The sequence below is a fragment of the Odocoileus virginianus genome, chromosome 21 (genome assembly GCF_023699985.2).
Source record: "Odocoileus virginianus isolate 20LAN1187 ecotype Illinois chromosome 21, Ovbor_1.2, whole genome shotgun sequence".
In the NCBI taxonomy this organism is placed as follows: domain Eukaryota; kingdom Metazoa; phylum Chordata; class Mammalia; order Artiodactyla; family Cervidae; genus Odocoileus; species Odocoileus virginianus.
The window spans coordinates 44,539,778-44,551,886 of NC_069694.1; the positions used below are offsets into that span (position 1 = coordinate 44,539,778).

Consider the following 12,109-nt stretch of genomic DNA (forward strand, 5'->3'; position numbering starts at 1 on the left):
TGAGACAGAATAAAAATAAATAAGGTTTTTATTTTTGATGAATAGGGAGAAAAAGAGACTTCAGTTATTAAGTTTCTGAAATAACAAAATGTTAACTCTAAAAAAAAAATCCAGAGAATAGATATTTGTTATAATGGTCTTTACATTTTCAGTGTTTTTGTAGTATTTCATAATTAACAGAATTTGAATGCCCAGGAAAAAAAAATAAAATTAATGAAACCAAAGCTTTATTCTTTGTGAAGACCAGAAAAATTGATAAACCTTTAGCCAGAATGATCAGGAAAGAAAAGAGAAGGCAAATCTTTAATGTCAGGAATGAGACAAGTGACATCACTACTGATTTGGGAGATAATGGGAGAACAGTAGAGAAATATTGTGAAAACTTTGCATCAGTTAATTTCAGAATTTGGATGAAACTGGACAGATTCCTTGAAATACATAAAATACCAAAGCTCACTGAAGAAGAAATAGGTATAAACAAATTAAATCTGTACTTAAAATATCTTTCTGTAAACACAACTCTGGGCCTTGACTCCTGCTACTTTTATTCAGCATTTACCAAAGGTTCTAGCCAGTACTATGAGGCATTAAAAAAGAAGGAAAGGCATCCAGGTTGTAAAGGGAGATGGCATGAATGTCTATATTGAATATTCAATAAAATGAACCTAAAAGCTATTGTAATAAGTGATTTTAGCAAGGTTGCAGGATACAGGCTCAGTACACAGTAAACAGTTGTGTTTTTATGTATTAGCAACAAAAATTAGAAATAAAAATAAATACATTATTTATAATGGCTTCAAAATAAATCAGAATAAATAAAATAAATCAAAAATAAAATAAATCAGAATAAATCTGGAAAAAAATTATGTGAAGATCCTGAACCCTGAAAACTATCACATATAGCCCATAGATGTAGAACTAAATAAATGGGAAAATATTTCATGTTCATGACTTGGAAGATTCAATATTGTTATGATGTCAATTCTCTAATTGATCTGCAGGTTTAATGCAGTATCAATCAAATTTCAATACACTTTTTTGTAGAAATCAGCAAACTCATGTATGTAAATACTAAGGACCTAGAATTAGACACAACAACTTTGTGAAGAACAAGGTTAAAAAACTAATTCTACCTGACTTACAGTCATTTTACACAGCCACAGTAATGAAAAGAGTGTAGTAATGGTGTAAAACTAGAGATCAGTGAAAACAAATCCACAGATAGACCTACATATATGTAGACAACTGATTTTTGAAGTAATAATCTTTTCAACAAATGGTTCGTGAATAGTTGATTATTCCATATGGGGAAAAAACCTACTTTAATCCATACCTTGCACTATGTTTTATAATTCTCTAAAGTGTATCCTAGGACAAAATTTAAAACAGAAAACTAAACCAATTTTGACCTTGTATTAGTTAGGCAAAATTTCTTAGATATAACACTAAGTTCAGTTCAGTTTAGTCACTCAGTCGTGTCCGACTCTTTGCAACCCCATGAACTGCAGCACGCCAGGCCTCCCTGTCCATCGCCAACTCCCGGAGTCCACCCAAACCCATGTCCATTGAGTTAGTGATGCCATCCAACCATCTCATCCTCTGTCGTCTCCTTCTCCTCCTGCCCTCAATCTTTCCCAGTATCAGGGTCTTTTCAAATGAGTCAGCTCTTCGCATGAGGTGGCCAAAGTATTGGAGTTTCAGCTTCAGCATCAGTCCTTCCAGTGAACACCCAGGACTGAGCTCCTTTAGGATGGACTGGTTGGATCTCCTTGCAGTCCAAGTACAATCTGTTTTGTTTAAATGTTAAGTTGAACTTCATCAAAATTAATTTTTGTTCTGTAAATGACAGTCTTAGGAGAATGAAAATAAGCTACATGCTGCAAGAAAATATTTGAAAATTGTATACCTGATAAAAGGACTTGTATCTAGAACTTAAAGAATTCTCATAATTGAATAATAAGAAAACAAAACATGACCCTCCCACCACAAAAATTGCAAAACATTTGAATGGTTACTTTGCCAAAGAAGATGTACTGAAAACAGGAGATGATGCTCAACTTTACCAGTCATTAGGAGGATGTGTATCTGCAAATTGAAAACCAAACTGGAGCTCCCACACCCTGCTTGTTGGAATGCAAATGGTAAAACTACTTTGGGAAACAGTTTGGCATTTTCTTAGAAAGTTAAACATATACCTACCATATGATCTAGCCACTTCACTCTTAATTAGATATCTCCCCAATAGAAATGGAAGTCTTTGTTCATACAGAGACTTATTTATGGTGGCTTTATTTGTAATAGACAAAAATTGGAAACAAACCATATTTCTGTCAATAGAAATAAATTGTGGTATATTTGTGTGAGGAAATGCTCAGCCATAAAAAGAAATGAATTATTGATACATGCTATGACATGGCTAAATTTTAAAAAAAATTATATGGAATAGAAAAAGGCAGATATACATGTATTATACCATTTATAATTTTAGACTATACAGACACTAATGTATACTTACTTACACAGAACAGGAGATTGGTTGGAAGGATTACAATCACAGCAATGGAAGGAACTTAGGATTGATAGTGACTATGATTATTATCTTAATAGTGTTAATGGTTTCATGAGTATGTGTGTGTCTGTGTATGTCAAAACTTATCAAACTGTACACTATAAGTGTGTGCAGTTTATCCCATGTCAGTTTTGGTTCAGTAAAACTTAAAGGAAAAAAAATTTTTTTTTCTGGAATCAGACTGTCTGTATCCAAATCCCAGCTCTTACTCATAGTTGGAAGCAAATTGTTTAACTTAATTATGCCTTGGTTTCCTTATTTATAAAATAAGGAGCTAATAAGAGTATCTTCCTTGTGCTGAGGGCTGTTGTGAACTGAATGAGGTAGTCCAGGTAAAATGGAGAGCAGCTAGAAAGTATTAATTAAATATTGGGTTTTATTGTCTCTATTGTATTAATAGTATTGTCAAACTAATTTGACCACAGAGAGAAACCCCTTCTTGAATATTTTTTGAGTATTCCAGCCTCTTGACTACTTCCAGTGATGAAGAGAGCACTTCTTCATGAAGTGTCCCGTTCCATTAATGCATGGGCATGGCAAAGTCAACCTAGTCTACATCACTCTATGAAAAGTAGTCCTTTTTCAGAGACTTAAGCAGAAGGGATTAGGAGAAAGAGTGAGTCAGTGTCCACAGCATAATAACTCATTGTGGTACTTAACCATTTATCCTGTCTGGGAATTTTTTGCCCTAAAGTTCTCCCCCACACTTCTTTCTGTTCAAGTACTTTCCTTGTATTCTGTTCTCTCTGGAAGTGGACACCCTCTGGGCAGCATGCAAAGTTGGGAGAAATTTGAATTAGGTTATTTGGTAAGAACTTAGTATGCACTGATTATAGTTATTTTACTGGAAGGAAAAAAAAACACAAAGTTTGAACTTTGTGAGATTCTGCACACAATCTCGGTGCACACCGGACTGAGAGAGAACCAGACTCATTGCAGTGGAACCCTAGCCTAGCCTCAGACCCTGCACAGCCCAGTAGCCACAGAGATTTAAAGCTGTTAGAATCTGGAATTGAGGCCAAGGAGAATAAGTAACCACGCTCCTGCTTAGTTGCAGGGACCCAGTCCTGTGATACTGTGCACCTTTAGATCACAGTAGTGATGGAAAACTTCCCAAAAGGGGAAAGACTTCTAACACTGGGAGGAAAGAAGGCCTCCCAGGGAAGTCTTGGCTGTCTCAGTCTGACTTGTTTCGCCTTCGCCTGAGCAGACTTCCACTGCAAGCAGTCTCCAGAGTGCAAACCTGGAGCACAGCAGGCTAGGCGATGACGGTGCTGATGGTGCGTGGGTGCACGGAGAGCAGCGCTTTGAAGGAAGAAAGTGAGGGGAATCTCAAGTTTAATTAAAAGTATTGTTCTGACTACATTAGGTAGATCTTATTTATTCAGTAAATCAGTATAGCCACAGTGCTGTGTGAAATTTTGGATGGTCATTTTATATTTGATGTCAAGACTTCTTAGCTGAATTATAAAGAACAGTGCATTCAGGAGACCAGGGCCTTAGAAGGAATTCCAGTGGCAATTAACGCCATCAACATACACTCTAGCCGTCTCTCATCACTAAAGTTTACCAACAGTCTTATAAATGCATGTTTGTATTTACATACTAAGTCAAAGATGAATCCAGAGGAAGGACTTTAGAGCTAAATCCATCATCAACAGTGTCTCATGTGAGTAGGAGTCTTTTTTTAAAAAATTCACACCAAAGTTATATTTACATTTTTCTGGAGGCCCACAACAAAGATAATCGATAGACCAGATAGTTTAGAAGTGTGTATTTTGGGGTTCTGTGTCCTAATAGGAAATTACCAGTGAGTGAATATTGTTAAATAGTTTCAAATATGAGAAGTAATAACCAGCAGAATGATGTTGCAGTTCATTAGGGTTGTTGGACAGGACTTTTAGCCGCATGCTTCTCAGATGATTTCCTTTGGGCATGCACTTCGTCTCTGCTTAGAGCTACTTGGGACGGCAGCCTCAGTTTCCTTGCACATCTCAGAACAAGATGACCATCCTTGGCGTCTGGTTGTTGAAATCAAGGCACCTCAGAACTAAGTTTTGAAGTCAGTCTGACTGGGAGGTCCTCTTACCTGGACTGCTTGGACTGCCTCCTCAAGAGACCTTCCCTCTTTGGGCACTCACTCTCAAGTCTCTGTCAAAGATGACTGTGTTTCCCTTAGAGTAGAAACTTTCTGTGGGTGTGATTTTTCTAATGAGGTCACACTATACTATTCATGCCATACAGACCTGTCTTATTTGTGATTCTGAAAATAAACATCTTTGTGGGAGTGCACTATTAAAAAAACCTTAAATAAGGTATTTTCTTGATAAATCCAGATCCAATGCTAGTCAACTTATATCTCCTTTGTTTTCCTTTTTTTCCTTAAAAGCTTAAAAAGCTTTTGCTTAAAAGCTTCACTGCATTACCACTCAAAGATGAACAAAGAAGGTGAAAGTAAAATATTTTAGCCAATTGTATACATTCATGAAAGGAAGAGAACATTTATTAAACTTAGACAAACTTAAAATACTCTTACATCTTGTTTATGGATAACTAAGAACTGGTCATGTTTTATTGATTCATAAATCAGAAAAGAAATTGTGAAAATAAAGTGAATATACTTCCAGTTACCAAATAGGTGAATCATGGGATGAAGTGTACAACAAGGGGAATATGGTCAGTATCATTGTAATATCTTTGTGTGGTGACAGATGGTAACTAGATTAATTATGGTGATCATTTTATAATGTATAGAAATACCAAATCACTAAGTTGTGTGCCAAGAACTAACATAGTGTGGTAGGTCATTCATACACTCATAGAAAAAGAGATCAGATTTGTGGTTGCCAGAGGTGGAAAGTGAGAGGATGAAGAATTAAATGAAGGCAGCAAAAGGTACAAACCGCCAGTTATAAGTAAGTACTAGAGATATAATGTAAAGCATGGTAAATATAGTTAATACTGCTATATGTTATGTGTGAAAGTTGTTAAGAGAGTAAATCTTGTAACTCCCCTGGTAATTCAGTGGTTAAGACTTCTCCTTCCATTGCAGGGCGAATGGGTTTGATCCCTGGTTGGGGGGCTAAGATTCCGCATGCCTCATGGCCAAAGGAAACAAGACCATAAAATAGAAGCAATATTGTAATAAATTCAATAAAGACTGTAAAAATGGTCTGTATAAAAAAAATCTTTAAAAAAAGTAAATCCTCAGAAAAAATTTTTTATTTAATTTTGTATCTATATGATAATGATGTTCACTAAACATATTGTGGTAATCGTTTCATGATGTAAATTAAATCACTGTGCTGTACACCTTAAACTTACAAATGCTGTATGTCAGTTATATCTCAATAAAACTGTAAGAAGAAAAACATGAATATAGAGTAACTGCTTTATGAACCATGGAAACATAATGCCAGGAGAGAATACCCAAGGTAATGTATTCAGCTGAAACCCTACTGCACTTGAATGAAAAATCATTTTCATTCAGAAACTTTTTTCTCTTTCATTTTGAATCCTTATAATAAAGTAAAAGAATATCAATCCTCATATCATGTAGTAAAGCAAGATTTTATGTTGTATCATGTTTGTTTATTAATTTGAACAAATGTAACCTACAGGTGAAAATGCTTTCACAGGGATCTGGTGGGGTTATCGGAAGGAGTACAAAGCAGCTGTATTAAAGTTATATTAATTTAGCATTAAGTTTACACATGAATACGGACAGAGGCCAGAGCAAGCCTTCTTTGGTTGATTAAAGGGTAATATTTCGGTAATGAAAACACTAGATTTGTTTGAAAGAAATTAAAGAAATGATTATTCATGAGAAATATTTTTGGAGCAGGAAAGGAGAGGAGACTGCATGTTTAGAATGGGTGTATGTTGTGGCTCAGCTGATAAAGAATCTGCCTGCAATGCGGGAGACTTGGGTTCAGTTCCTGGGTTGGGAAGATCCCCTGGAGAAGGGAAAAGCGACCCAATCCAGTGTTCTGCCCTAGAGAATTCCATGGACTGTATAGTCAGTCCGAGGGATCGCAAAGAGTTGGACAAGACTGAGCAGCTTTCACTCACTTACTCGTAAAGTAATTCATTTTCCTGGACAATTTATCTTCAATGAGTGGAGGGTGCCCACATTCATCCCCTATAGAGAAATTAGGAGAAGGAAGTAACTGAAAATCCTCCCTTTATTTCTTACAAGGAAAATGTAGTGATGGTGACTCCTGGGAGTGAGGGTTGGGATTAGGTCACTTTACAATGTAGCTCTGTGCTTTTTTTGTTGTTGTTGTTCTTCCACTTTCTGTAAGTGTTATGTTTAAGAATCAATTAATGTTGGTCTCTCTTTTGGCATATATTAATATTATTATAGAAAAATGTGAAAAAACTTTTATTCCCAGACTTTCATAGTTATTATCTCTGAGTGTTATGGTTCCTTTTCTTTTACAAAACAGGGCTTTATACATTCTGAATATATCCTACCAACCAAGAAATTTAAGAGTAGATAAATAACAGGTTCTTAGAATTATTTTTTAGATTTAATGATAAATGCTTTAGTTAGAATAGCATGTTCATTTCTTTTCTGTAATGCTTTTTAGGTTGAATACTCAGGCATGTGGTACATGGTCCCTTTTGCCACTGACCTCAAATATCAGCCACTTTCCTACCGAGGCTGAGCAGATTGAGAGAATTATAACTTGATGATTACATTTGAAATCTGAAAAGTGTGTTATAAAATCAGGGTGGTGGTTATTCCTCAGGGAGAAGAGCTTATGATTGGGGTAGTGCCTGGCATGTTCCATTTCTTGACTTGGGTGATGGTTACATAGATTTTATTCTAATATTTTGGAGCTTTCTGCATTCTCCTCTGTGAGTAATAGATCTCTCAATAAAGTTAAAAAAAGAAAAAATCTTTTAAATGTATTCATAATTAGGAAAAAATCTTATATCTCAGAAAAACTTTTCTTTCAATCTTGTCTACCACAGATTATTCTAAGAATCTTGGCACAGTTATCAAAATAGAAAAATTAACTTAAATACTCTAGGAGACAGCTCAATAGTGTGTGTGCTTCTTTGCACATGTGCATGTGTGTCTATGAACGTGTGTGTTGGATTTTTATTCTAAAGAACCAGCCAAGGAAGAACTGAAAGAAAATGTCTCTTCATATTCTCAGTAGTTAATGAGAGAAAATAGTTTTAAGAATGCTTTTTATCTTATTTGACTCTTAAGCCTATGGTTTGTTTATTTAAAAGAATGGGCAATAACAATAAAAAGGTAAAGAGGAGTGTTTACTTTTTTCAGGTTAGAGAACCATTGTGTGTAAACTTTGTTCTATAATTTTATGGTTTTTTTAAAAAAAAATTCTGAGTATAGTTTCCACATCTAAATATTTGTTATAACAGACTCTGTTCTTATTCTTTCAGGTGTCGTTTTCATTGAATAAAGGAAGTAATGAAGAAGGTATGGTATATGTTGGTTCTTAAGGAGCTAGATATGTAAATTTATTTGTTTACAGTACTGGAGTCCAAAAAAATGCAGTAGATTAAAAATGATATAAACTAAGTAAAGTACATCCTAAAATAGTCACTAAAACTTTCAGATGGAATCAGTTGTTTTCTAATTTCAGAAAATAAGGAACACGTTTGTTACTTTTAGTCTGGAAAACAGTTTGTGCAGACTTTGCTGGTGAAGTACTAAGTTTCCAGCTAGTTCAGATAAATTTTAAGACTTCTAATGTCTGCATTGGTGAGATTTTATTTATCATCTATCATTATTTTAATGAGTCACTCATTTTGTATTCTTATTGCTTATTTATTTGGCTGCATCAGGTCTTAGTTGCAGCACGTGGGATTTTTGTTGTGGTGCGTGGGCTTCTGTCTAATTGCAGCGCATGGGCTTGGTTGCCCTGCAGCATGTGGGATCTTAGTTCCCCTGGGCCCCACCAGGGGTAGAACCTGTGTCCCCTGCACTGGAAGGCAAATACTTAACCACTGAACCACCAGGGAAGTCCCCACTCATTTTAACTGAAGATGTTAAAATCAAAATTTAAAGTAGAATTAAAAACAGAATTTTTAAATTACCATTATTTAAAGCTGTTGTGAGAAACAAAAATGTTCTGTAGTAAAAGCTTCAAAATATGTATGTGTTATCTAGCTCTTAAAATATTGCAAGGCTTTTTGTCTTTTTGTTTTAATATATTAGAATACTCAACTTGCAAGTTTGGAGGAAAAAATGAGAACTATTTGCTGTGAGTCCAAGTTCTAAGATGTTTAGAAAGGAGCAAATCTATAGACAATGATTTCATGGGGAGGCAAGCTCTGTTCCTTATAGGGGGAAGTAGCAGATTGTTTCTTTGCGATACTGTCCCATCTGGGCTATTTGACAGGCAGTCACATTTTACAGTACAGGGTTTGCCTAGACCTTTTGTGCCGCAGCTAAGATGCTGAGCTTCAGTATTAATCAGTAAAGGCTAAAGAACCCAGCAAGATGCATGGACTAAAGTGGGAGCCTCTAGAATATCAGACCTGAGCCAAATGAGAGAGCTTAGAATGAGAGTTTAAAGGTGAGTGCCTTTAAGTATAGAAATGTGTCACCCTAAGTTCTGGTTGTTTTTATCTGCCTAAATACTTCTAGAAAGTCTAAATTTAATTTGTCTTCTCTTTTCTTCCCTCCTCCCTCCCTCTTCACCCCTTCCCTAACACCCTGCTTCCCCATTTTAAACGCAGATCAAGTATGGCACTTCCTTGGCCAGTGATTAGAACATCTGAAGGTCTTCCATCAGGATTCCAGTCTCTAAGAATGCCGAGATTCAATCTCCCCCAAGTGCTAGAAACAGGCAGAATTTGCTCATTAACTTCCTATTGAAACTTCTTTTTTTTTTCCTTCAAGCTTTTTGCAATATGCAATGTGTAAATAAACATTGACATTTTTGAATTAGTTGCCTTTGAATATTTATTGATATGAAAAGATTTTGTTGAATTTCATAGGCAGATGTTTAGAGGCACTGAGTTTTTTTTAAATTAGTTTAATTGGAGGCTAATTACTGTACAATATTGTGGTGGTTTTACCATACATTGACGTGAATCAGCCTTGGGTGTATGTACATGTGTCCCCCATCCTGAACCCCCCTCCCACCTTCCTCCCCACCCCATCCCTCTGGGTTGTCCCAATGCACCAGCTTTGAATGCCCTGCTTCATGCACTGAACTTGCACTGGTCATCTATTTTACATATGGTAATATACATGTTTCAAGGCTATTCTCTCATATCATCCCACCTTCATCTTCTCCCACATAGTCCAATAGTCTGTTCTTTACATCTGTGTCTTTTTTGCTGTCTTGCATATAGGGTCATTGTTACCATCTTTCTGAATTCCATATTGGTGTTTCTCTTTCTGACATACTTCACTCTGTATAATAGGCTCTAGTTTCATCCACCTCATTAGAACTGACTCAAAGGCCTTCTTTTTTATAGCTGAGTAATATTCCCTTGTGTATATATGTACCATAATGTCCTTATCCATTCGTCTGCAGTGGACATCTGTGTTGCTTCCATGTCCCAGCTATTACAAACAGAGAAGCACTGAGTTTTGACCAGTCCTAATTTATATGCATGAAGGAACCCTATGGTTTTATTAGCTTTTATTTTTAAGGGTTAATGTAAAAAGGATAAGTGTAGTAAACTAATAAGATTTTTGTAGATACTATGGTTCTCATTTTTGTACACTGTTATGTCTTTTTGAGTCCATTGCTGGTAGAGACTTATTTAGCCAACCTCTGTCCTCTTTAGTCCTGTGTAAATGTGTTTACCTTTATTAAGACTCTTTCCTATAATTATTTAATAGATTCTAAACTCTGATTCTCACTGAGCCCTATCAGATTTACTTCTCATCTCTATGGCGATGACTCCCAAGTCTACATAAGAAACTCAGGTCTTTCTCCTGGGGTCTACTGGACATATTTTTAAATGCCTTTGATTCCTCTTGTACCAAACTAAACTCATCCTCCCTTGTTCTTGAATTAACATTCTCCTAGTCACCCACTGCAGAGAAGGCAATGGCACCCCACTCCAGTACTCTTGCCTGGAAAATCCCATGGGCAGAGGAGCCTGGTAGGCTGCGGTCTATGGGGTCGCTAAGAGTTGGATACGACTGAGCGACTTCACTTTCACTTTTCACTTTTCACTTTCATGCATTGGAGGAGGAAATGGCAACCCACTCCAGTGTTCTTGTCTGGAGAATCCCAGGGACGGGGTACATCTATGGGGTGGCACAGAGTCGGACACGACTGAAGTGACTTAGCAGCAGTCACCCGCTCAGGCCCTTGAAACCACGTTGAATCTCCCTTCTCTTTTCTTCCCTGGTGGCTCAGATGGTGAAGAATCTAAAGAATCTGCCTGCACTGCAGGAGACCTGAGTTTGATCCCTGGTTTGGGAAGATCGCCTGGAAAAGGGAATGGCAACACACTTCAGTATTCTTGGCTGGAGAATTCCATGGACAGAGGAGTTCCAACGGGCTACAGTGCATGGGGTTACAGAGAGTCGGACACAGCTGAGCAGCTAACACCTTCACGCTTTCCCTTTTCTCCTTTCTTTTACTCAAGAAGGCCATCTTAATTTCTTTATCCTCTTTATTGCTTTACACCCTTAACGTACCGGTTACCCCTTTATTTCACTTGCACTGTTACAACCATCTAGCTCTTCACCTCCAGACCCAGTGCTCTGCCTCGTTCCCCTTGTTCAGCCCAATTTCATGCCCTCTTGTCTCCTAACCAAGTTGTTGTCATGCCTCTGGCTTTTCTTCCTCCATATCATCTTCCACATTCCCAAAAAGTATTTTCCTAAAGTGTAGATACTGCCTTGTTAGACTTTGCTCCAAATGCCTTTTACGGCTTTTCGCATTTTTGAGAATAAAAATCAGGAGTGCTATCCTTCAGCTATGTCATGTTACCCCTCTCCAAGCACATCTTGTACTTTTCACACTCCCAGTACTGTGCCTCTCTTGCCAGTTCTGTTTTTATATTTTTCTCCTCTTTCTATTATCACTGTGAACACATTGCATTTACACTGCATTATGTTTTATGGTTTACATGGCACCACTATTATAATAGCTAGCTTTTCTTGAGCATCTGTTGTATGTTGTGCATGCATATACCCTATAAGGTAGAGATTGTCCACTTCATGTTGCGGCTCCGAGAAGTTTAATGGCTTGACCGAGGTTGCGCAGCTAGTAAGTTTCAGAGCCAGAAGTAGAACTCGTGGTTGCGTGGCTCTGAATGCCACAGCTTTTCCATCCTGCTGTGCGTGCTGCTTTGCACATACAGCCACCTTGTGATATGGGCAAAACCCAGAGCATGCCTGTTTTACAGGTGAGTTTAAATGATTAGCCCAAGTGAAACAGGTCGCTTGAGATGTCTTTGGAAATGTGTAAACCTCTGATGGACATCAAAGAATGTAAAGGGAGAATCTCTTGTTTTTAATTTTGTGTGTTATAACAGCTTGATTTAAGTTAAGGAAATAATAGTACACAGAGAGTTAGCGAGAACACC

General features: G+C 36.9%; 1 protein-coding gene across 6 annotated transcripts in view; it reads left to right on the top strand.

Annotated features, from left to right (window-relative positions):
• Nucleotides 1-11,496, top strand: part of PPA2 (inorganic pyrophosphatase 2) — a 93,715-nt gene extending 82,219 nt beyond the window's left edge. For 3 of the 6 annotated variants that reach the window (XM_070452258.1, XM_070452259.1, XM_070452262.1), the window contains 2 exons: nucleotides 7,988-8,024; nucleotides 10,933-11,496. In XM_070452258.1, coding sequence (XP_070308359.1) covers nucleotides 7,988-8,024; nucleotides 10,933-11,177 — 282 coding nt within the window. In that variant the 3' untranslated portion in view covers nucleotides 11,178-11,496. Of the gene's footprint in view, nucleotides 1-5,621; nucleotides 8,025-9,289; nucleotides 9,498-10,932 lie in introns of those variants that run through there. The other 3 variants (XR_011482529.1, XM_070452260.1, XM_070452261.1) reach the window with 2 other exon arrangements.
• The last annotated feature ends 613 nt before the right edge of the window (nucleotides 11,497-12,109 follow it).